At 37.4% G+C, this 25,249-nt stretch overlaps 1 protein-coding gene across 2 annotated transcripts in view; it reads left to right on the forward strand.

Moving 5' to 3' along the window:
• The first annotated feature begins 1,768 nt into the window (after nucleotides 1-1,768).
• SEL1L3 (SEL1L family member 3) overlaps nucleotides 1,769-25,249 on the forward strand; it is a 29,242-nt gene continuing 5,761 nt past the window's right edge. The window contains exons 1-18 of one of the 2 annotated variants that reach the window (XM_066548527.1): nucleotides 1,769-2,308; nucleotides 3,863-3,989; nucleotides 6,765-6,886; nucleotides 8,220-8,335; nucleotides 9,085-9,140; nucleotides 10,140-10,272; nucleotides 10,899-11,031; nucleotides 11,732-11,878; nucleotides 12,307-12,512; nucleotides 14,052-14,231; nucleotides 15,333-15,452; nucleotides 16,049-16,189; nucleotides 17,263-17,325; nucleotides 18,744-18,920; nucleotides 20,434-20,561; nucleotides 21,221-21,304; nucleotides 23,520-23,610; nucleotides 23,722-23,806. In XM_066548527.1, the coding sequence (XP_066404624.1) occupies nucleotides 1,810-2,308; nucleotides 3,863-3,989; nucleotides 6,765-6,886; nucleotides 8,220-8,335; nucleotides 9,085-9,140; nucleotides 10,140-10,272; nucleotides 10,899-11,031; nucleotides 11,732-11,878; nucleotides 12,307-12,512; nucleotides 14,052-14,231; nucleotides 15,333-15,452; nucleotides 16,049-16,189; nucleotides 17,263-17,325; nucleotides 18,744-18,920; nucleotides 20,434-20,561; nucleotides 21,221-21,304; nucleotides 23,520-23,610; nucleotides 23,722-23,806 (2,608 nt within the window). In that variant the 5' untranslated portion in view covers nucleotides 1,769-1,809. The remainder of the gene's footprint in view (nucleotides 2,309-3,862; nucleotides 3,990-6,764; nucleotides 6,887-8,219; nucleotides 8,336-9,084; nucleotides 9,141-10,139; nucleotides 10,273-10,898; nucleotides 11,032-11,731; nucleotides 11,879-12,306; nucleotides 12,513-14,051; nucleotides 14,232-15,332; nucleotides 15,453-16,048; nucleotides 16,190-17,262; nucleotides 17,326-18,743; nucleotides 18,921-20,433; nucleotides 20,562-21,220; nucleotides 21,305-23,519; nucleotides 23,611-23,721; nucleotides 23,807-25,249) is intronic. The other variant, XM_066548528.1, reaches the window with a different exon arrangement.

Raw genomic sequence — 25,249 nt, forward strand, 5'->3', positions numbered from 1 at the left:
GAGACAGTATTTTGGCTTTCTACAATAGGCAGAGTTGCATAGTGTTCTGTGGGTTTTTAGCATTTTATTTGTTTGAGGTGTATATCTTGGGGCTTGCATGTGTTTATCAGTGTTCAACATCACTGCACATCTCACTTGCAGTGTCTCTTGTCGAATTCAAGAAGATAAAGAGCATTTGATTGCAAGTATGGAAAGTGGTTTAAGTGACAAGTTCCCTAGGAACACTAAATAAAGTGATCTAGAGCTGCCCATCTGCTCACAATGGTATCTAGCTTTTTTGTCCAAAAGTTCCCTCATTCAGATATGTCTTCCAGTGTCTGACCTTAATAAAGTCAAGGTCTTGAAGTAAACAGCACCTCTATGCATAGTTGTGTTCCACCAACAAACCTTGAGCTCTTTTGCACCTCTAAGGAGGCAGGGAACTGGGGAAAAATACCATTTGATCACACAGGTGATCAAAAAATCCAAAAATCCTCATCTGTAGGAGCAAGGAAGTAGTATAGGACTGAGTTCTGACTTTTCCTAATATTTACACCTTCACAGGTCTTACTGGCTTGATGTTTTTTCAGTGTAGCTCTCAAGGAGTGCAAACATATTGTCAAGAAATAAGAAGCAAAATAGTTTATCATTAGGGACTTTTACTGATCCCCATATTGGATTGTGGGCAAGGTCTAGTCCTCCAGGTGCACAACACATAATTTCTATCATTAGAAATGTACTAATGACTAGGCCAAACCCTTTAAATATTTTGAAAAACACAGTGAAAAAGGTATCAATCTAAGATAGGTATCCAAGATAAATTTTATTTTAATTTGTTTAATCTTAGCAAAGTTAAAAGTTGCCCAAGACAGATCTCATTTTGAGCAATCTTAATGACCATCTTCCCTGGTAATCCTAAGTGACAATTGTGAATATCTTAGACAGACCAGGGGACATGATGGAACTGCTGTGCTGGTGGCTTGCCCTCAGAGCTCAGTAATCCCCATTATCCTTGGCAGTGCATCAAGCTGGATGCTGGCTGCTAGGCAGAAAGAAAAGAAGCTGTTTGAAGCTTTAGAGACAAGAACTTCAGCACAGGGGATAATCCTGTTGTATGTCCAGGCACTCACTCTCCAACTTATATAATGTGGAGAGCTGAGCAAATTCAGCCTGCTGGTCTTGCTGCTCAGATTTCCAAGTCCATCTTCACAATAGAAACATGTCAAAAATGAAACACTTCATGAATATTAATTCATTCTCAGGAAGCCTTTGTTGTTATTTTATCCTTCAGGGACCTTCATGACAGGTAACAAAATTAGCTAACTTTTTTTAGAAGAAGCAGAAACATCAGGCTGTAGCAATCCTAGCAAACAATGATACATAATGAGTGTATGCCTGTACATTTTTGTGCAAACTCCTTAGGCCTGATCCTAGGAGCATGTTTAAATAACGTGACGTCTAAGTCGCTATCTTAGACCGGATTCCGCTTGCATGAGGGCTGCAGGATACACCCTGTAAATACAGTTTGTTTGTGGAAGCATGTGTAACTTTGAGAACTTGACGTAGGGACGTTGATGCCATTAAAGTCTTGATGGTGGCTCTCCAGTAATCCATGTCTACTTGCTGGGAAAAGGAACCTCATCTTTTGAAGTAAAAGTGTGGTATATACATGCCTGTGCAGTGTTCTGTTATTATCGTGAGTGTATGAATAATCACATAGATTCTCTGGTTAACATATTTGTGTTTTGGGTTTTCTTCCAGAACTTTGTGCTGTCCTTTGGAAAGGAGACATTACAGACAACAGCAGTTACTCCACAGTTTCAGAAGAATATGGATTATGTAGATTTTATCTATTTAAACATTTTAGAAAAGAAAGTTCTTAACAATTCTGAGGTTTCAGTTCAGTATTTATGTTCTAAGCCTTGTATTGTCAGTTTAGAAGCAGTAGCTTCCTCTGAGTTCAGGACTGGTGTACCAGTGTATAGAAGGAGATGGAAGGATGAGAAGAACCTTTATGTTAGCAGAACTCGACGAGTACACTTGAAATTTCCAAGCATCATGGTTTACAGAGATGATTATATAATCAGAAACTCAATAATAGTGCACAGTGTGATACTGTACGCATGGATTAGCCACAGATCAGCTAGCAACTATGGTGATGAACAGAATGAAGACTACCAGGCTGCAGTTGCCAAGAATTACACATTTTTAGAGGCAGTTCCACCCTTTGAACGGCCATATAAGGACCACAAAGTTTGTCTTCAGTGGGGTGCTGACTATTTGTGGATGCTCCAGGCCAATAGGATACCTCAGTGCCCTCATGAAACTGGTAGGTGCAATGTCACTTTTTTTCCCCAAGGAAACATTTCTGGTAAGCTGTTAAAAAGTGCCTACTGGTAGTAAATAATAAATATTACATACAGTGGTTTACATGGGAAGTATTGTTGAGCATGTAATCTCCATAACTGTAAGGTTAGAGTTGCAAGTTGCTGAAGCCATCCTGCTTTTCGGATTGTTTCATTACAGCCAGCCTGGAGGTTGGTAGCAGCCTGGCCCCCTATTTTCTAAGCATTTTCAAACAATTTTAGTCAAAACCCACCAGTTAGTAGACATCATTCCTTTATCTTCAGAGAGAGTTGTTCAGTCCCTTACTGCATTAATTCAGAATCAGTTCTGCAGTTCATGCACACATAATTTTCACACAAGTAGTTTTCCTCTGCTTAAAGTGATGGCCTCACACTCAGAAACATATTTTCAAGTCTTTGTAGTGAGCTAAGCTTTACAGCACCTCTTTTTTTTTCCTAGAACCATTATGAAAAAGCATTTTAAGAAAAATTAGTAGTTTTAAATAAAAATTTGTGTCTTGCCAACAGTACATATTACAGAAACAGCTTTGCTTTCTAGATTTTTTGAGTTCTTTTTTTTTTCTGCCTCCCTATCTCTAGCTTTGCACTTGCTGACAATTCTTTTGGCCTCAGTGCATGCTCAAAGCAGAACCTAGAAGGAAAAAGAACATTTGTTTCTAAATGGTTCTCTCCCAGAAAATCCCATAATGGTATTTGTGTCATTTATTCTCACTACACTGGCGTGTAAGTGCTCTGAAGAAGAACAGGGAACATCTTGCTTCCTTTAAGGGCTTTCTAAAATACTTGTTGGAGATAGCCTGTGATATCTGACAACACTGTGAAACATCTTATTGTCTGTATTATCTATTTCTATTACAGATTAAATCAGTTTAATAGACAATAGGAGGAAATAATATTGAAATTTTGTTTCTTAAAATAATATTGTAACAATTTCTCAGGGTTTGGTTTATTTGATTGTTTTCTTGGTGGTTTTTTGCCTGGTTTTTGGGTTTCTCTAGGCAAGCTGATGATATATCACGACCTTGAAAATTTTTCTCCTGTTTCTTAGAAAGGGCAGCTTTAGCAGTTTTGTTACAGGATTATCCATATCAGTTAAGAACAGAATTGTTATCTATGCATACATATAATATAGAGAGGCACAAATGGAGAGCAATTCCAAGAGATGTGGAGAAATGTCACTTAGGCATAACAAGAGATAGGATGAGATTTAAGTGAATAACATTAAGTAGGACTTCTTGTTTACTAACTGGTTCTTTAAGTATCTTAAATAAGTCTGTTCTTTCCCTGCTTCTAATTCCATCTGGAGACAGGCTCAGTTTCACTTTTCTTGGGTTATTTTGTCCAAGACTGTAATGTATTTTACAGCAGCAAGTGAATTTGTGTCTAAGGACTTACTGAGAGTTTATGTTAATTTTGAATCTGTTGTGTGATTTAAATGTTTGACTGTAGGAATGTGAGCTAATTAATTAGTTTCTATGTTTTCTGTCTGTCGGATTAAAAAAGACTGTATTTTGCAGATGGTGTCCAGGTTCTCGAATTTATATACGCTTCCAGTGGGGAAAAAACAGGAATTGTGAAGAAATTTGAACAGTTTGAAAACAGAGAACTTGAGACAGTCAGACAACATCAGATTGATTATCCCATGTAAGTATAGGCGAGTAACTGAACAGGGCTGTATTTGGTTTTTGAAGGCTATAGAGCTACTTAAACTCTTGGACTTTACCACAAATTAAAGGGATACTTCCTACTAATTTCAGAAAAGATGCAAAAGGAGCCTAGTTAGCAGTTCCTTCTGATTGCAGTTCTGGACAGGCTTAAGCTGAAGCTCAGGAAGATACTTACAGTGTGTGTTAGTGCAGTGCTGTGTAAGAGATGCCACTGAAGGTGTAACTGAATTAGCTTCAGTTAGGAGGCTGAGTTGGCTGTTACCTGCTGTCATGATCAGACTGCTGTCTCATGACTAACTAGCCTGGGGTTTTCTGCATTACAAACAGATCTGCATTTCTAACATTGTTTGCAGACCAAGACCAGAGTAGGATTTCTTGCAAGGGCAAGCAGCATGAAGCAGCTTTATCCCTATAAATTGCCCCTCTAGTTTATTTTGCACCTGACAAGCAACCTGATAGAATCCTGTGCCTAGATAAGTCTTCCAGCTTGAGCTCACTCCATTTCCTTCTACCATTGCTGTGTAATCTTTCCTATTTTGACAGGAGTACAACTCCTTAGCCCCTGCACACTATTCAGTTACAGAGGAATCGCTCTTGTAAGGTCATCTTGCTCTGCTCTGGTCCCCCTTCCCAAAACTGTCACAACTGTCCAGTTATATTTTGCAACTTCAGGGGAAAAGAGATACATAAATATACCTCCCTTCCACCAGATGCTCTCACCCTGGCAACATTATTACAGAAGTAGGAAATAATTACAGGAGCTGGAACTTGCCTGCTGGTTTGTATTTGGCCTATGGCCTCAAGAAGAGTGCCAAGATGACTTGCCAGAGAGCACAGGTTGCATGCAAATTCCTAGCTCTCAAACCATAACTGAAGCCATAAATACAGAGCAATTTTTAGCTCCTGGTCTCTTCTGGATGAGTGACAGCCTGCTGCTCTTTGCCCACCAACACAGTTGCATTCTGCTTCTGGTACGGAGGCACTTAAGCTCTGGTGTAGAGTAAATGGCATCAATTTATGCATCTTTTTATCTGCTCCACATACTTCTTGCCTTCAAGTGATGTCTTCAGTGTGTTAAGTGTTGTGGTTGTGTGACAGCCTTGGGGTAGTTCTGTTAGGAAGAGAGTTCTTCTCTTCAGTTCTTTTTCAGTTCTGTGTATGTGAGCAGTGGTTCCCCACTGTACAAAAGGTTAACAGAAGTAGAGGAATCTAACTGAGATACTTGTTTGCTTCAGTCAGGGATTTGTAAAGAAAGAGAGCCCGAGATACATAATTTTTGTTTGAGCCTGCAGCAAGGACAAGCTGGGACTGTAAGGGACTGCTCACGTTGTTTGGCATTCTGCGGCAATGGGGATATGAAATGAGTCAGCATTGTCCCAAGAAATGTGTCCAGAACAAACACAGTCTCAGACTGGCAATCAAGGATTAAATGGAGACTGAGGCATTTGAGTTTGCTGTATTGGCAGAGGTGAAAGTTGAAAAGAGCAATATATAAGCATGAACACACGAGCAGTATTTCTAGAAGCACAGTGTTTGCCTGTAGGTCCTAGCAATCAATATACAAGTGATTGTCATTTACAAACCCTTCTAACTCACCCATGTACCATCTCTGGAGAAAATGGTGTTGTTAGGTGTTTAAGGCATAGTTTCCATTAGGAAAAACTTAATCACCCTTGCAATTTTTTTAGAGCAAGGAGAGCAGGTGTTAAGCTTTCAGACCTACAGTGGTTTAGTTTAGGAAAAGCTACAAGGTACTCATGTTAAGCAATTTTTTGAGAGAGAAGCAAGGCAAGCTGACCCAATCTTAAAGTATTATAAACAAATATTGACCATTTTTATTAATTACAGAAATGCAAAAAATTACTATCTCTTTCTAAAAGTCATTTAGAAAAGTGAACTATTTCATTGGATATGATAATAATTACAGTGCTTTGCTGAATTATACACTGGAGGTATGATTTTCAAAGTCATTCAGCATTGACCTAACTGCTGTGGCAATGTTACAGAAATAAGTGTGATCAAATTTCTGTTAAGAGCACAGAAGCAGATTTAGTCTGGCACAGAGGAACTCCTTAAAATTAGATATTGTGGTATATATTCTGCTTTTAGTGCCTCAGCCAGGTTTGAACAGAAATTTCTTAAGTACATAGTGCTGTTGGTGTTTGGTTTTTTACTTAGCACTGTTCCATAGTTTGCAGAGGCTCCACCTTTATTCATCCTGTGGTACTTCTGTGACAGCTATTCATACCTATCTGTACTGTCCAGAGGATGCACTCATTTTTAACTGCTTCTCCCAAGCATATTTTCACAGTTCACTTTTAGTACAGAAGACAGAGCTTATAGTTTTTACTGGCTTCGACAGTCAAGATGCATCTGGGGGTTTGGTACTGGAGTCTGTGTGGGGGAGGTTGGCTCCAGTTTGTCTTGGTTGTGTTCTCAGTGTGTTCCTTGGTGGTGTAGGATCTGGAAGTAGCTCTGACCTGGCATTCTGGAATTGATTCAGATAGCACTTCCTTACTCTCTTCTCCTGTTTGTTACCACAAAAGTCCGTGGTTAGAGATCAAAGATCCAAAAGTCTTAAGTGTGGTTTTTCTGAAGATTTTTACTGTAGAGGATTTTACTGTGTTCTATTTTATTCTGAAGATTACATGTGTGACACAGGTCTGCTAAATTAAAGTGAAATGCATGCTTTTCAAATTATATAGCGAGCTTTGTCATCAGGAGTGGATTTTGTTTGTTTTTGCTCATACAGGTTCACCATTTCAATCTGGCTATATCTACTCCATCACTGTGAAAAGGATCTGTGTGGTATACTCTATTTTATTGATTCAAAAGAAATGTATGGTACTCCTGCTGTATTTCTAAATGAGGAAGGTAAGGGATATTATTAATGGCTTTCAGAGATACAGTCTTTATCGATTTGTGCCTAGGAATAACATTTATAAAAATATATTATCAGACCTGTTTTGTGAAATTGATCCCTTGCAAAAAGCTTCTTTTTAACTGTAGCATCTCAGTGGGAAAGTAGCCACTAAATTAACAGGAGAAAATGTAGTAGTTGCATAGCATCTAATCTTCACTAACTTTAGAAATGACTGCTTTGTCAGGAGAATAGCCTGAATCTTACAGCCAGGAGCCCACTGAGATTAAACAGTCTTGCCTCAATGAACAAGCTTTCTTATTATTACTGAAGTGTTATTTTAAATTGATCTTAATTCCTATATATACAACATGAAAATTTTTGATAATTGGAAGTAGCCTCAGAAAAAGTCAAAGTCATTCAAGGTCTTGCCTACATTGCAATGTTCAAGAACCAGTCTGTTTCCCTGGTCCAGAAGAAAGTTAAGAGGTAGCACTGTCTTAGTCTTGCAACGCTTGCAGTGGGGGTCTGTTGTTGTCAGAAGAGGGCTGGGAGCTGGCTAACAGGCTCACAGAGGAAATAAGCATGCAGAGTTTTAAAAGGTACACCTGGCATTCTCATAATACATTTTTTATCTCCTTCTTTGTGAGTTTGACAACTGACCTCTTCCTCACTGTTATTTTTGTCATTTTCATTTTCTCTGTCATGTAGCCAATGTCAATAATTATTGTATCCATTATAAACTGGATGCTTTTCTATGAAGAACAAAAAAAAATTGAAGTTACCAGCTTAATATGAGATTTTCTTGGCGAGGTTTTGGGGCCAGTTTTATTCCCAGTGTCAGACTTGATTATCATAGTAGCCTGTTCTGGTCTTAAAAGCTCAGACCATGAGTGTAGCTTCTGCAGGTCCAAGAAGTGGCGGGTAGAGTCATCTTGTACTTGATCATTGCAGTCACGTGCCACCAGTTGAGTGCTGAATGGATGCTATTGTTTACTGGTCCCTTGTGCTGTTTGCTGCAAGCCACAACTGCTTTCTGATGTTTGAGATCAACTGTGACAGCCTCCCTTAGGTTTAGTCTGTTTAGTCTGTTTAACCCTGGTTTTCAGCCTGTGGTTTCATGTGAGAGCCTGAGCATCAGCATCTGAGCTGTGTAACTGAAATGTGGAGCGCTGTCTGTGGGACTCTGAGAGCTGATGCATGGCTTGGTGAGTGCCAGATTTCTGTTGTTAGTGATGAAGAGGATGAAGAGGACAGAATCACTGTGAACAAAGCATTAGTAAACCCATTCTTGCTGCTGATGTTTCTATGGTGTTTATTTCCTTTTTCTTCCTTTTTTGCTGTCAGGTTATGTGCATATTCAGATGCATCTCATGAGAGGGGATGATCTTGCAGTGAAAACTAGCTTTAGCCTTCCTCTGAAGCAGTGGTTTCGACTGGATCTCTCCTTTAAGGGTGGACAGGTATGCTTGCTACTGAATTACAAACTGACAAACTCCTTAATAGGTGAGGCTGAGAGAAACACTGTAAATTGTACGTGCTCACATAGCAAAAGAATGAAAAATCTAAAACTAGAAGTTATGAGGGGATGTTCGGACCATCCAGCTTTGGAAAATCAACTTTGATTGATTGATTAATTGATTAATTGAGTTGGATTGGGTGCATCCTCAGCAAGTGTTCCAATGACACCACGCTGTGGGGTGTAGTTGAGATGCTGGAGGGAATGGATGCCATCCAGATGGACATGGACAGGCTGGAGAGGTGGGCCCATGTGAACCTTGTGATGTTCCACAAATCCAAGTGCGAGGTGTTGCACCTGGGTCAGGGGAATCCCAGGCACAAACACGGGCTGGGCAGAGAGTAGATTGAGAACGCCCTGGGGAGAAGGATTTTGGGCTGTGGATCAAGAAGAATCATTGTATCATTAAGGCTGGAAAAGACCTCAAAGATTGTTGAGTCCAACCTTTGAGCAAACAGCACCACATCAGTTAAAACCACAGTGCTGAGTGCCACATCCACTTGTTTCCTGAACACTTCAGGGATGGTGACTCCACAATTAACGTGGGCAGCCTGTTCCAGTGCTTGACAACCCTTTCAGTGAAGAAATATTTCCTAACATCCAATTTAAACCTCCCCTGGAGCAACTAGACAGTGTAATAAATGTACCCTATAACAGTTCTTTCATTGTAATTAATGTTTTGTGCTCTTTTAGATCGAAGTAAGCAGTGTTGGGAAGAATTTGAAAAGACATCATCATCAATCTTTTACGTAAGCAGCATTTTCCCCTTCGTGGAGTAATATGTGTGTGTATGTTCAGATACAGAGAATGGGAGAAGGATAAAACAAGTTTATAACTGAGATTCTAATTGATTTTGAAAATGTCTGTGGTCTTTTTCTGCACTATGTTTTCAAAACCAGTTTGCTTTACTGTGCTTGGATTAAGCATGAGCTGAGTATTTCTGTTAATGCCATGAGTTAATGTGGTGCATGATCTAGTACTAGAGTCTGATAACCCTCACTAAAAACTGATTGGCAGGTCAGTGGCATTAAGATCAGTCTTCAAATGAACTCTTGGCCTTACTGAAGTCTAGTTTTACTGTTACTGTGAGAGGTAGTATTTCACCAGGGAAATTCTTACTTGCTTTGTTTAGTTAGAGACCAAAATTTCTACCAAAAGAAATTCACTCTCTGTCCTTTATTCTATGCAACTGAATATTTTTAAAATGAATTTTTAGTTGTTTTCTTTCACTATAATTTAAGATGGACTCTTTCTTGTGCAAATAATTTAAAAATGCCACTGTTAATAAGGGAACTATGTAACAGTGAACTGCATGGCAGACTTCAGGATTGTTCCTTCTCTGCTATGCTTTAAATCCAGAAATTGATAAGTTGCAGATGATAACTCTAGGAGACAAATAACTTAAATTTTCATATGCTGATTTTAGAAAAGTGAAAGGGAAAGGTGGAACTGAAAAAAATGAGCTTAAGTAATGATGCATGAAATATCAAAAGATACTTACAGGTCAGAAAAATAAAACACCCCTGCTGGTTTAATATGTCTGTAGACAAGGAATTTGTTAAATTTACTCCATAATTTGTCACACTAAATTGCAGAGTCAATTTTGCGAATAAACAAATTACAAAAGAAAAAGATACTTGGAATAAGCTTAAGACCATCATTGCAGAAATTCTGAGAAACACTAATTTTTCTTTCTTCTTTCACAGTACCTCTAGATAGTCAGCTTACTTCTCTTTCATGTTCTCAAGTTTTAGGGAAGATTTCTATTATGATGACACTGCTGGATACTTTGTTCTTGGGGGCAGTGGGTACGTAAATGGTATTGAAGCCTTCTTTGGACCTGTGAAGTACTATCGCCTCAATGTGCTGGAAACAGAACAGGTGAGAAACAGCACTACTTGGAAATGCTGAAATATTAGCAGCCAACTATGACTATATTTTATTTTTTCAGATGGAGTGTTCATCAAGTAATTAACTATGAAGCACAATAGTGTCTGGGAATATATGTCATACATGATCATTTTCTGTTGAAATCTAGGAATATTAGTTATAATTTCAAATGCTAAAAGATAATACTTTGGGAAGTGAGTGTGTAAAGCAGTTTTTGTAGATCTATATTTAATAATATAGGTACAATAATAATTATATATATTTAATATATGTAATATTTTCACTATTGCTTTGTTCCCAGAGTTTCTGATGATACAGTGTTGGATATATTTGATTAATCTGTGGTTTTGATGAAACTGATGGTAAAAGTCACATGGGTCTGGTCAGTTTTGGAAATTCATCTGTGATTTTTGGATTATGCTGACCATTTAAATAGGCAGTGATCTACTGGGGTCAGCATCAGGCTGTCTAACACACTAATAGGGTGTGCCAGATAAACTGATTGTAGTGAACAATCTGTCTCCTTTTGTTATTTGTGTACAATGCATCTTTCTAGCTGAGCATACACAACAACAGATACTGGGGATGCCATTTATCCATCATTTGCCTTTTTACAGATTTCTAATCCTCTTCATGACAAAGACACAGTGGAACAAATTGAACTTTACTATGAGAGATGTATGGATATTCAAGAAATAGTTTATGATTACAGATATATTGTAAGGCAAGGCGAAAAAACACACAGAAGTTGTAAGTGTTGATCTATGACATGAATTTTAAACTGTCATCTTTGGAGACCTGTTTTCTTTCCTTTAACAATCTGGATATTGATCATCAAAAGTAAAATTAAATTCAGCCATAACAAAGAAAAAATGCAATTTGAAGACTTTAGTCTCATTACTGGTAGCTAAAACTGGGGTTTTGTCCCTGCAAATACTTTTGTGTCATGGAATAAAAACTTAAAACATATTGATATGTCTTCTCTAATAAGACAGGTGCCTAAAGGGACAAAGAAATATTCTCAAGCTTTCATGTGTGCTATGCTATTTCCTTTCTTCCATTTCATTTTCAAAATTACCCTAAAGGAAAATGGGTGGATTTTGCTAGAATGTTTCTGCCACAGTTGCCCAACATTCAGTAATCAACAGGTTTCTACCAAAGTGTCCACTTTGGTAAAAGGAGAATGACATAGCTTAAATGTGTGCTGAAAACTAGCTTATGTTTCTAATTTGAATTAGATTGAATGTGTTGTCACCAGATTATGGAAGAAGAAATCTAAATGTATTTGTAAGTGGCCTGTGCTAGCTGGGTGAGTTTTTAGCTTTGTGTTAAGGGTGTGTTCATCTTGTCCATGAATTTTGAGTTCACGAGAAAATTTTTTTTCTGTCAGAAACTTCTTTTCAAGACCAAAAAGTCAGCTTTCATGTCTTAAATATGTTGCTTTCTCTAGGTTACTATGAAAACTATTATTTGGAGCAGATTCACAAATATGGAGAAAAATCCAAATGTGATGCTTTCATGTGGGGAAAAGAGCTCAGGGAAAAGTACCACACTTTGTTCAAACTGTTACAAGAGATGGATTTCAGTAGTCCAGATGGTAATCATGTTTCTTTTTTTAAATTGTTCTTAAATAACTCAACAATATTTGTTGTGTAGTTTAGTATCATTTGACTTAATTTGTTATACTTTTTTTTTTTCATATTAGCTAACTTAATAAAGGAGTGTTTAGTGGCTTATATATTGCAATATGCTGCAGATGGAAGGATGTCTTACTAGGTAGAAAGAATCATAGAAATATCCTTATTTTTTTAGTGGTTACTTTGAGATGATCTTTTGGATTTTTTTCACCCTTCATATTCAGTAATACCTTATTTCTCTAGGAATTTTGTCTGCATTGAGAATACCATTCCGCTTGAGAAATAACAGAATCTATTAGTCTGTCTGTTATTCAGTTTCTGGGGAAATTGGTTCCTAATCTGAACTCTTAAAACAACTGTGTGTTCTATATTTTATTTTTGGTGTTAGAAGATGGAAGTGATACTGTTGTAGAAGTTGGCCGAAGGATATTTGAGAAGGTTGTGAAAGGTCTGTCCAGTGCCAATGGCCTCAGCAATTTGGGCTCCTCTGTCCCTCTCCTGGCGGATTCCAGTTGTTGTGGATACCATAAGGCTTCCTATTTCCTTGCAGTTATATTTGAAACAGGCCTTGGTGTGCCTGTGGATCGTATAAAGGTACCATACTTAACATGTGCTCTTATGTCTGTGAAATTAATTACCTTTAAAGACAGTTAAGAAATGGGATGATCCATTGAATTAAAAAAAGTGAAATGGCCCTCAGATCCAGGTGGTTGAAGGGATTCTCCAATAAAGCTACTAATAAATACCTTGATGGCAGTGATATCTTTGTGAAGGCCTGGTGGTGGTAATCTTTATCCTGCTCAAGCAGAACAAGGACATCAGTGATATAGTAAAGATCTAAAACTGGTAGTAAAGTGAACAGCATAGAAAGTACTGCTTTTCCTAGTTACTGGAGAGCCAGGATGAGTAAGAGCCCTTGAATCACCCACAGTGATTTGAAGACAGGTAGGAAAAAAGTCCCAGATCAGCCAAATCTAAATTGGAAAGGTTGCATAGTACAGTCAGGGAAGAAGTCTGATTTTAGAGTGTGCAAAAATGTGACACTGAGTATATTATAGTCAAATGAGCAAGGGTAACCAAAGTAGAGCAGTTTTCTTTTGTAAAAGTGACAGTGCTTCAAACTGAGCAACTGCGGAGTTTGAGAACTCCTGACCTCTTAGGCAGCTTGCAAATAACTGAAATGTTTCAATGTGTTCTAGGTCAAATAAAGGGAACGTGTTTATATGTCAGGGGAAGAAGGCAACACTAAAATTGCCAACAGATATTTAATTGTGGTATAATAGTAAAATATAAAACACTGTTGTGGTTAGAGGACATAAAATCAGAAGAACCTCTTACTGGCCAATCAGAGACAAAGCTCACCTGCAATTTTTCAGAAACAAGAAACCTTAGACAGGAACCTTTTTTATTCCCTAATTATAGAGTATACAGTGCTTATTATGGAGGCTAAGTAATTTCATCACTGGATATGCTTCAGGTAGTGAAGGAAACAATTTAATATCCAGCATAGATGGGACACCACTGCTTTTCTTACTGTACAGTTGAAAAATAATAGTAGTGCTGAAAATTTTTTTTGGCAAAAAAATTTTTTTGGCAAAAAATTTTTGGCATATGTGTGGTGCATAGGCCAATTAACATGTATCTCAAGGGAGATTTGTGCTGAAACCTTATCAGCCACAGATTCCATCCTACTAGTTCTGTCAGATCCCTAGGGTAAGATTCTCAAATGCTGTTTGTTTGCTTCCATATGTTTCACAGAATTCAGTGTGAAAACTCCAGCTGGCTTCAGTGGGACTGGTTAAATCACTGCTGAGCGTAAGAAGTGTCAGAGTATAAATAACACCATAGTTAAAATGACATTGAAAAACTGCTGCACATTTAGTGATGACAGAATAAATGCAATACTTGAAAAGTATTTAGAGCCTAGTTTTTCTTTCCAATGTTTCTGTGCAAACGTAAGACACTTTGACTACTTTATGGGCTGTGTTTGCTTCTGTAACTGTGTTTACATAATATAGCTGGTATATCAGCTACCAGAATGAACATTCTGTTCCCTGGAAATTTCCTGGGAAGTGCTTAACTTGTGAGATGTGCAGTGAATTCACTCTTGTTTATATCTGTTGATTTTGCCAGGGACTGCTATATAGTTTGGTTGGTGCTCAGGGGAACGAGAGACTTTCTGTGATGAATCTTGGCTATAAACATTACCAAGGGATTAATAACTATCCACTTGATTTGGAGCTTTCTTACGCTTATTACAGCAATATTGCAATAAAGACATCCCTGGATCAACACAATATAAAAGGGGAACAGGTAAAAGAATTAGAAGTGTATCTGAATCTTTTTCTGTGCAAGTTCTTTTTCATATTCATGTTATGTGACCAGAAGACTTTTGTCGTGATTTACAAATATTGGCTCATCTGATTCATGTCCCTGCCTGTGGCAGGGGGGTTGGACTAAATGGTCTTCAAAAGTCCCTTCCAGCCCAAATAATTCTATGATCCAATAATTGTCACACAATTCCCCAAATTATATGTAGGTATCATTACTGTGTTTCTTAAGAAGGGGGAATCAAAATCAATATCAGACTCAAATCCTCAGAATTGTCCTCAAGCCTGTCTTTTATTAAAGTCCAAGCCTTAGTCTTGGCCCCTGAATCCTCACTCAGACTTTTAATTATTAATATAATTGGATGTGTTTATTAAGCAATTGATCTGCTGTTTCAATAGACAGACATCATGAAGTTCCTGCAAAAAATGAATTGTCCTCTCCATACTTTAACCTTTTCAATAATCAAATGTAATTACTTGGTTGTTAAATAATTATCTGATAAAGTTACAATAAAATAATTTCAGAATAGGCTGCTAACAGGAGGTAGCACAACTTTATTTGTAAAGAATAGTGCTAGAATCCTGGCTTATCATAAAGCATGATTATTGTACAGAAATAGAGAGATTCTAATTGCTGAAGAACTAAAAGCTGGCAGACTTACCTAGATAAGAGTGCTGCGGGTCACGTCTTCATCAAGCTTTCTGCCAGTTTTTTTAATCTTTTGAAAGCAATTTCTATAGAAATATTAAAGCTTTGAAGGACTTAAATATACTTCTTTGTCATTTTTAAAACCAAAAGATGGTTTGAGGGTTTTTTTTCAGTTGTTAGTGTCTTGGCATATCTTTCCAGTGTAGAATGGACTTACAGTTTTGGAACAAAGCAGTAAATGTTTTTTACAGGGGATGTAAGAATAGTTCTTAATGCACTGGCCAACACAGGAGTGATGAGAATTTTAAAATCCAGAACTAATCATTTTTAGGGATAAGCAGGACATGGACAACATTTTCATTTTGGTTGCAGATGTAGAAATCCATTGTGAAATTCATGTGGAAGTTATTTTTTTTCTGTTCACCTACTCTTCAGGCATTTGTTGAAACTATAAGACTGATGGATGATGAACTGCTAAAAGCTCAAACAAAAGAAAATGGTGATGTCTTTATGTGGTTAAAACATGAAGCAACAAGAGGAAATGCAGCTGCACAGGTATAAAGCAATAATTTTCCCCATTCTTGGTTTTAGACACACTTAGGAATGTACATCTATAGACCATGTAGGAAAGTTGCAGAGGAGAGCAGACAGACTTTCCTCCTTCCACCCAGAATTGCTTCTTTTTTCTTAGCCTGGACTACTTCTCATGTTCCTGTTCAATAATATCCATGCAAAAGCCATAACAATGATGCAGGGCAGAAGGGAAGTGTCTTCAAGTCTTGGCAACCTCCTTCTCTGATCCTTTTCCCTGGCTTTGTATGCAATTCTGCTGCTGATCTGAGACCAGTATCAGTATATTGTAATACTGAGCCATTTACATGCATCAAATCTGTCACTTACCTCTGCACTTCAGTCAATCCAGACTCTATGATACTGTAAAAATAAGCCTGCTGTATAGTTAGCATCAGTACATTCCACCATTGAAAAGCTCTCTGCATATTCCTGTTAACCAGTTGTTTGCAAACTGTTGAGGGTGTATAGTAGTTTCTTCTCATATTTGAAATGCATCTAAGCCTGCAAAAGTCTGTTCCTGCAATTCCAGTTTCAATACTAGCATTTATAGCATTACTACTTAAGTTGTTTTCTTTTAGCAACGTTTGGCTCAGATGCTGTTTTGGGGCCAACAAGGGGTGGCAAAAAATCCTGAAGCTGCAATAGAATGGTATGCAAAGGGTGCAATAGAAACAGAAGATCCAGTGTTGATATATGATTACGCCATTGTGTTGTTTAAGGTAAGTCATATTTCATGTTTTCACTTCAAAATAGTTGTCCCTTTAACATGATGTTTTAAGTTATCTGCAGTGACACATGGTAAGAGTGTATACAAGTGCTTTTACATTCACTCTGAAAATCAATCAATAGGTATGAAGCTAATGTTGATTTTTACCAAAAAGAGGCACAAAAATTTTAAAAAGAGCAAGTTAAAAACAATCTTATTTTATTGCTCTCCATATTCAGGATCAAAATACCACCCAAACTGTGGATCCTAATTTTTCCTAATGTCTTGTCACCTCAAGAATCCAACCAGCTAGTAGGCATAGGCTTTGGTGTAGAGGTGTAAGTAAAAGTTTGATCCTTTCTTAGAATGCCCTTTATCAGGATTTTTTTTAGTTGGAATTAAGTTATCTCTGCATGCAGTTAGTTTTTCCCTGCTAGAAGCAGTAGACAGAAGATGCTAAACTGAAGCATGACCTCACCTGAGTCAAATAAGGTGTATCAGCTAAGTGATGTCACCCATAAGACATTCAAGCACTAAAGCTTGGGTGGTGAGGAACTGCTAGGTCTTCATCTCATTCCTTTGACAGTGGAAAGCTTTTCTCTCAAAAATCCTTGCTTAAGTTTTGCTTGTATTAATTTTGAGCACACATAATCTGTTTCACCTGTGTCTGGAATTATTTTATGTGGACATCATAAGCATGACATCTGTGTATTTCCTCTAGAGACACTCTAACATCTTTTCAGGAAAGCTGAGAGCTCTTACTGCCAAACTGTGCACAACCTATGCCCCTTTAAATGCTATTTATTCTTCCTTAGTTGCTCACACTTAAAGATCTGTGATACTATTTACTCATAAAAATCACTTGAATATACTGGTGAAATTGTTTCTAGGCTGAATCACGGAGATTTTGTAAAGCTGTGAAGGAAGGATGAACACAAAACTGCTTGTTTTGTTGTAACTGTTTAAAGCTGAACGACACTTAGTAGGTAATAGTATCAATATTAAAAGGCATTTTGGATGTGCATAAGTGAATTTTTATCAGCCTGCATTTGTAAACAATGATTGTTTCACATATCCATTTCCTAGGGTCAAGGTGTGAAAAAGAATATAAAACTTGCATTGGAATTGATGAAGAAAGCAGCAGCCAAGGTAAAATGCAATAAATATTTTACTGTAGTAGTTCTGTACTAGGTGCTAATAACTATGAACTCTGATTTATATAAAATGCCTGTTACCATAATTCTGGGTCATACTCTTTGCTTCTTCCTGTGTTATCACTATGAATGGTGAAAGCCATTGTCTGCCCAAGTTAGGAGACTAGACCACTTAAAATCAGCCAAAATTTCTGTGAAAGAAAAAAAAATTCTCTCTACTTACATCTTTTGGAACTTGATGTTAGTTAAGTGATTTACAGACTGAATATTTGATCCAGGAGTATGTTTTTGCCTCATATTTCCAAGCATAAAGGGAGAAGACCTGTATGTCCCCAAGTCTCCTGATTTATTTCTATAATAGGGAGAAATATTGAGCACCACAGAGCAGAGGAGCCTTGCTCCATTTAATGATCTAGGACAGCCAGGTTACCCAGGCCATGATCTGGTCCTTAGAATAAAGATGAAAGAGTGCCTAGACTTGAATACATTCCTAGCTCTTAGAACTGGAATTAGTTAAATGACTGATTATGACAGTAGGACTTCACTGCTGACCACTGTCAGAAAAGATTTGTGCCAATTCTGGGATTCCTTTGAAACAAGAGAGACAATCTGTTCTACTGCCTGTTTGGGAAAGGCTTAAATAAACTGAGAGGCTTTTATGATGTGATCAAAATACCTTTGATTCAGGATCTGAGGAACAGCTTCCTGGAAGACTCCTAGAGTCTTACTCTCCTTGAACTCAATCACTTGGGTTCTTATGCTCCAGTGCACATTTTCTATACAGAAACAACATCATAATTATTGAAAAGTTTACCAGCTCTTGCATTTTAATGTGCAAGTTAGTAACACTGCTGGCATACTTACAGCCCCATATGATCCACCAGTTTATGCAAGGAAGTGGTGACTCATTGCAACAACAATAAAAACTGTCTCAAGATTTTTCTCTTGAGCCAAGATGTAAAGATGCAACTTAGTAATAGCAAGTAGGAATATGTTAAGCTAAATAGCAAGTAGGAATATCTTATGTTGGTGAAATGCATTTTGAAAGCAGCATTACAAAGTTCTGTGTACATTGCTTTCTATTTATTTTCGAGGAAATGTTCTAGTTTAAAAGAAGTGGGTTTTTTGATTGCTAATCCTGTCAAGCAGTTTCTGAGTGTTCACAAGAGCAAGTGTCCTGTTTGCCTTGGAAGAGGAGACAGGGAAAAATAGTCACAGTTTCTTGTCAACAAGTGAAAGTCATGGATGAGACTCTGTAGAATAAGATGACATGGGAGTCTTATTTCTCACTCTATATACAAGGCCATAGAGAAAAGTAGTGGGGGAAAAAAGGGTTTATAACCCCTAGTCCCACAAATGACAATAAAGCAGAATCAAATGTGTGATCTGAGACTACTCTTCTCCTTCCCTAAGGGCTTGCCCCAGGCAGTGAATGGATTAGGATGGTATTACCACAATTTTAAAAGAGACTACAAAAAAGCAGCCAAGCACTGGTTAATTGCTGAAGAATTGGGAAATCCAGATGCATCATACAACCTTGGTGTCCTATATTTAGATGGGATTTACCCTGGAGTACCTGGTAGAAATCAAGTGAGTAAATATTTAATGTTACTATTTCTTACATTAGGGCCCAATTTAGAAGTTTTTGCCTCAGAGATTGCTCTGTTCACCCTAAGTTAGATTTTGATACCTTTTATCATAAAGAAGGATTTTACTGAGGATTCAGTCAGATTGCTGAGAGAAAGCAATGTTGCTCAGATATCTCAGTCAAAATTATATGCATGTGTTTGTATTCTTTTAATTTAGAAACAAAACAGGTACAGGTTTTACTTCTTGCAGTGACAGCAGCCAGGAAGAATAGTGTGTGCTCTCACATCATGTGACCTTTCAGGTTCAGTTTTGGATTCGAAAGTTTATAGGGAAGGGATTCCACAATAACTGAAAGACGCACAACCTGGTCCCTGAACCCATGAACAGCTATGCTACATTCACATAGCTTCTGTGAGCCTCAGAGCTGCAGTGAGAGGCCTCCAATCCAGACTTGAAAATGGAACTATTTAATACAGTCCTGGTAGACAGCAGTATTTTGTTTTTCTGTGACAGAACCCATTAACATAAGTGCAAAATAGATTTTCCCCTAATAGGAATGTTCTACTTTATTTATATTTCTTTTAATTAACTTTGAAGTGTATGAACAGCAGCAAAAATATAGTGAGGTAAACTGTAATAAATGTCATCAGACTTCATACTTAAAGCTAAAAAATGTTTCCAGTGTGGCCTTTGAGTTCTGAGATCTGGATATACTCCAGACAGTGAGCATTTCTGCTGTCAGCAGCAGCAGTGCTCACCAACATGTGCGTCTGGCAAACACATTTTCCTTCCCCAGGGACCCAAAACCACATTTCAGAGTGGACTGATTATAAGAGTACACCTAAAAGTGCCCAGATTTCTTTATTCATCAAAGCCAATGGCAAGAAGGAGTGTGTAGTCCATGCCCTAACGAGCATATACTGATGGTTAAAAATGTCCTGAAATAAATTATTTCTGTTTGTATGCTGGTTTGGTTTATTTACCGATTACTATTCCTGAGGGTAAAATGTGGAGTCACACATTTATGTGTGGAGTAAAATGTGGAGTCACACACAGCCTTCCCACTTCTGTAGCTGTGGCCCTGCTTACTCCATCTTTGTTATCTTTTATAAACCAGTTTGAAAGATTTGAGCACTGTTGACCGCAGCCTTATTTGGCATCACAAGTTCTGTTCTCCAGGATGCCTTAATAATCTTCCTACCAGTGAATAACCAGTTTTACTTTGTCAGTGCATGCAAGACTTTTGTGTAAGTGTTAGTTAAACATTTAGACACTTTTCTGTTTGATGTTCCATATATTACCCAAATATATATTTTCAAAACTTTTCTCTAGCCTAAACTATTAAAAATTTAGAAGAATTAATTTCATCTAAGTACACTAACAGTAGTTAAACTATCTTACCCTCATTAGCCAGCTACCTATTGTTATTCCTTTGATGAAAAGGGTCTTGAGGAAGAAATCTCAATAAAGATTAATAATGCAGCGTTGCTAATTCTGTCTTGTTTCTTTGCAGACAGTTGCTGCACGCTATTTCTATAAAGCTGCCCAAGGAGGACACATTGAAGGGACTTTGCGATGCTCTCTGTATTACATCACAGGAAATATGGAAGACTTCCCTAGAGATCCAGAAAAAGCTGTAATGTAAGTAAGGAAATAAAAGGAGAATATATTTCTGATGTGATTATTTTGATTATTGGTGATTTTTGGTGATGTCAATGGCCTAAATATCTTGTACTTCACAGTGTTTACCTCCGTGGCAAAAAGTTCTTCTGCAATAATATTGGATCTGCATGAGTATGTGTACTATTTAGATGACCAGTAGATTTTAAGAGATATTGAGTACTTTTACAACTTTTTTTTTCCAGAACAACTGAGAGAGATTGTATTGAACAATTCTGAAAGGTTGTATCTAACAAAGCCTTGCTATTTTTTTAATTTCAAGAAATATTGGTGATGAAATATTGGTGGTAGAATTGGCACATTGGCATTGTGGTAGAATTGCATCAAAAATAGGCAGATAATTTTGGGTAGCACCTATTAACTTACGTTTGTTTTCTTAAAAAACATTGCAGAGAAAAAAACATAGGATGTCTCTAATACACTTATAGAGATTAATGGACTTCATGTTCTCAGTCAATTGTCACAGGATTGATGCAGTGACTACTGTTAAATCCCATAGTTTGTCTTAGAGAAGAAGTTAGATGGTGATTCCATATCCTTTTGTGTTCTTTGAGTCTACATGAGTTGGGATAACATTTCTGGAGCATGACCGTTTATTTTTTGTTTGTTCTATTCCACAGCTGGGCAAAACACATTGCAGAGAAGAATGGCTACTTAGGTCATGTAATCAGAAAAGCTCTCAATGCTTATCTGGAGCTTTCATGGTATGTTTCTTCTGTTCTCTATATTTTCTATTTTTCACTTACTTTATAGCAAGATAAAATAATTAATAATGGGCCATCACTGCAAAGAAAAAAAAAAAAAAGCAGTAGCATTACAAAAATCAGTTGCAAAACATCCATTGACATAAAGGGAAGGAGAAGTTGACCCAAAATGTAACTCAACATTTTTGACAGAATCAAGTGAAAAACAAGGAGTTTGTAGTGTGAAATAGTTGCATCAACTGTGGTTCTCATCCCATAATATTTGTGTAATGTGCACTGGATTAACCAGAGGAGCACCTTTCACTTTTCCTATTCTCTGTTACAAATCTTGTATTTTACCTTCTCTCTTCTGTATATTTTTGTGTCATGAAAAGTCCAGCTGCTGGATTAGATTTGTAGGGTTTTCTGTGTATGGTTAGTATTGTCTTTTATGTAAGTATAATAGGGGGCTATAATATCCAATGAGCCAGTCAAGAGGTTTCAAAATAGTGTCCAGGTTAATCTCCACTTAGCAGCCTCTGTAGGCATGAGCATCAGATATTGTATGCAAACATCAGACTGTCATATGTGATCAAAACAATGGCTCATTTAGTCCTGCAGCTTCCCCCTGTAAGTACTGAATTAGTGCTTCAGGCTAGGGAGATCTGCAAGAAACTGTCAGTGGACTGTTCTGGAGTAACCCATTCCTAGAAGGTGTTCTTTCACTCAGTCCATCACAGACATTTCTTCTCAGACTTGAACCCACTTCTGAACACTGAAAAACTCTGTTGATGTTTTTGTAGTGTGTTCTGTTGTGCAAGCCTGTGACTCTGCCCAGCTCGCTTTGCAGTCCACAAGTAGATGACAGGTAGAGCATAAAGATTCTAGAAAGGAATCAGGGCTCAACAGCTAGGAGGGAAAATCTCCTGGCATCCTACTTGAGATGCCAGGGTGTAAATTGCCTAGGTATAAATTGTTGCACTGCAATCCATCCAAGTAATGTGTTCTTCAGTCATTGTTTGCAGACACATGTTTTACATATCTGTCTGTCATGGTAGTTTGATCTTCAAAGACTGATGCAAAGGCTGTAAATGTAATTTCTTCTCTTAGTTGCCCTTGGACACTTAAGGATAAACCAATTTCCCAACTTTCCCTTGAATTCCTTCTGTAGTCCCAGGTGTCTCTTGTACTAGATGTTTTTACAGGGCAAGTACAAGGAATAATTTGTAATCATGCAGAAATATCTGGATAACAGGAGGTTACACCTGCTAGTTCTGTAAGGGCAACTGCTTTCACAATTTGATTTGAAGTGGTTTTGCTTAAGCAGCTACTCTTGAAGTCAAATGTGTATTTGACCTTATCTTCCAGTTAGCTTCCAGTTAAACAAGCCATTGAACCCTGAAACTTGCCATGGTTTTTACCTTTGTGTTTTGGATAAAATCATTGGCAGCACTGCTCTTTAATAGGAAACTTCAGAAGGAAAAAGTACACCAAGTGGGGTTTTTTATTGTTTTGGGATTTTAAAACTACACACTATTTGTAAGTCTTCCTCTTAATTTTAAATGTGTGGTCTTCATGGTATAGAGTAGATGAGCGGCAGAGAATATGAAAGATGCTCTCATCTAGTATCAGAATACTGAATTGCTATACTGCAAATGCAATATTAAGTTTTACTACTTGCTTTACAGTCAGTGAGATGCATAAAGTCCTTAGAGGGACAGAGACTGTTTTTCTATTCATACATTCAAATATAAGAAGAGACAAATTCTTTTTCAAAAAGCTCTTTCTAAAAAGACAAGAAAAAAACAAGTCACATAAATACCAAAGAAATACTCAGATGAGTGTTAGACAGATACATACACAGCTAAGTTAATTATACATTTTTTAAGTAGAGTCAAGTAGAAACATTTAAATAGAGAATTGGGCTTAGTATCAATTCTTCTTTCCCATCAGTCTGGCACTTAGAGTAAACACACACTGGAGCCAGTAGCTTCAATGCAAGAGGAAATGGGCTGCAAATTTTTGAGATGAAGCATGGCAGGTTACACCAAGCATTGCCTGTATATGTCGCTGTTGCATGGATTTCCCAGCCTCTTGCTCTGAAACTTTGTGCCAAAATTTTGCTCGTAGGCAATTTTATGCATTTGTTTAGTGCTTTTGGTTTTTTTTTAACTGAAAGTAAAATGCATGTTATTTTTGTAAGGTTTTTTTATTAATTTATTTTATCCAACTGTAGGCATGAAGCTCTGCTGCATTACATCTTAGCAGCTGAAACTGGGATTGAAGTGTCACAGTCAAATTTAGCACACATCTGTGAAGAAAGACCAGTGAGTAAATGAATGCACAACTCATTATCCTGAGAGGACCCTTTGTTAATGATAATGTGTGCCATTAGTCTCTTACCTGGGATATGAATGAATCAATTATTTTCTTTATAGGACCTAGCAAGAAAATACCTAGCAACTGATTGTGTCTGGAGATACTACAATTTCTCAGTTTCTCAAGTCAATGCTCCATCATTTGGTATGTATAAGGAATTTTTTCTAAATTTTAAGGTTACTTTTTTTTTTAAATTTCAAGGACTGCGTTTGTCGCAACTTCTATGTGAGTAAGCAGGTTGAGGGAGGGAAGATAAATTCCTGCTAATCATTCATGTTTTGATAGGAATATCAGGGTAATTAAAGGTAATTAAAGTGTTTTATTTCAGCACAGGTTTTTGCAAATTTCCTTTTTATTACATTAAATGGGTAAAATTTTAATAAAAAAAAAAAGATAAGCCCTGAGGAAGGGCTAGATATTTAGGAGTCTGAGCAGTTGACTCAAAGTTTAAGAAAAAAAGCAGGTGACTTTAGAAGCTCATGCTGTTTGGTTTATCAAAGGGAAAATCCAAAAGCAAATATACTTCCATATCATAATTGAGTCATGAGAAGCTAATAAAGGCCAAGGGAGTCCTTATCTAATTTATTATTAGTTTTCCTCTTAGGGTACAGAGTTTATCAACATTGGTAGAGCTTACCCTGGAGAGCTAAAGGATTCTCTAAGGTCTATTTGCAAATAAGTTACATTCCGCAGCCTTAAATTTTACTACACCTAGGGCTTCAATAACTAAGTCATTTTGGTGTCTCTGAAAGCTTTACTGAATATTTGAAAACATTGATCCGATTGTCTCACAGGAGCACTTCAGTCATTTGTAACAAGCATGTGGAAAAGTGGAGTGCAAAAATAATTCATGCTGTTCATTTAAATACACAGTGTGGGAATTTAAAGTTTGGAAACTGAGTACCACGTGGATATAGCCTGAAGCCAGAGGAGCTGAGGAGTTTATAGACACTTAGCAAGGTGTAGTTTGGTTGACCCTTTGGTAGATCCACTGGTACAAGCTCACATTAGAAAAACTTCTGAAGGTCAGACTCATAGGATGGAACTGTCATTCCATTTCAGCCCGCTGTAAAAACATGTGGGATTTTCTTGTGTAGATACACAAGCCTAAGCCTAGAAGAGTTTCAAATGATTGGAGGAAAGTTTAGGTCAGGTAAGTGTAGACACAGTCATAGGAGTTTTTAACTTCAGTAGCACAGATCATCATGCTTGCTCCTGTCTGGGTCAGTGCCCTCTTTTTTGATGCACTTCATTATGGTGCAATGTCACAGAAAGATGTTTGTAAAATGTTTGCTAGGCATTGCTCCCTTCTAGACCAGGAGAATTGTATCCTTGCTGTTGTCCTGGGTTGATTAGGATTTGAAATTAATGAAATTGTCAGCAGCAACATTCTCTAACTTTTGGGAAAGGTTCAGCCACCATAGTGTCAGGTACAGAGCAAACACATAGATGACATGACTTTACGTTTCATCAGTTTAGTAGGGCTAATCTGGCTAAATAAGGCTTCATGTTGTCCAAAGACAGATTCAGCAAGTGAAGAAGGAATGAAATATAAAGACTCTCAAGCCTCAAATTTTGTAAAAGTAA

The sequence above is a fragment of the Molothrus aeneus genome, chromosome 4, assembly GCF_037042795.1.
Source record: "Molothrus aeneus isolate 106 chromosome 4, BPBGC_Maene_1.0, whole genome shotgun sequence".
In the NCBI taxonomy this organism is placed as follows: domain Eukaryota; kingdom Metazoa; phylum Chordata; class Aves; order Passeriformes; family Icteridae; genus Molothrus; species Molothrus aeneus.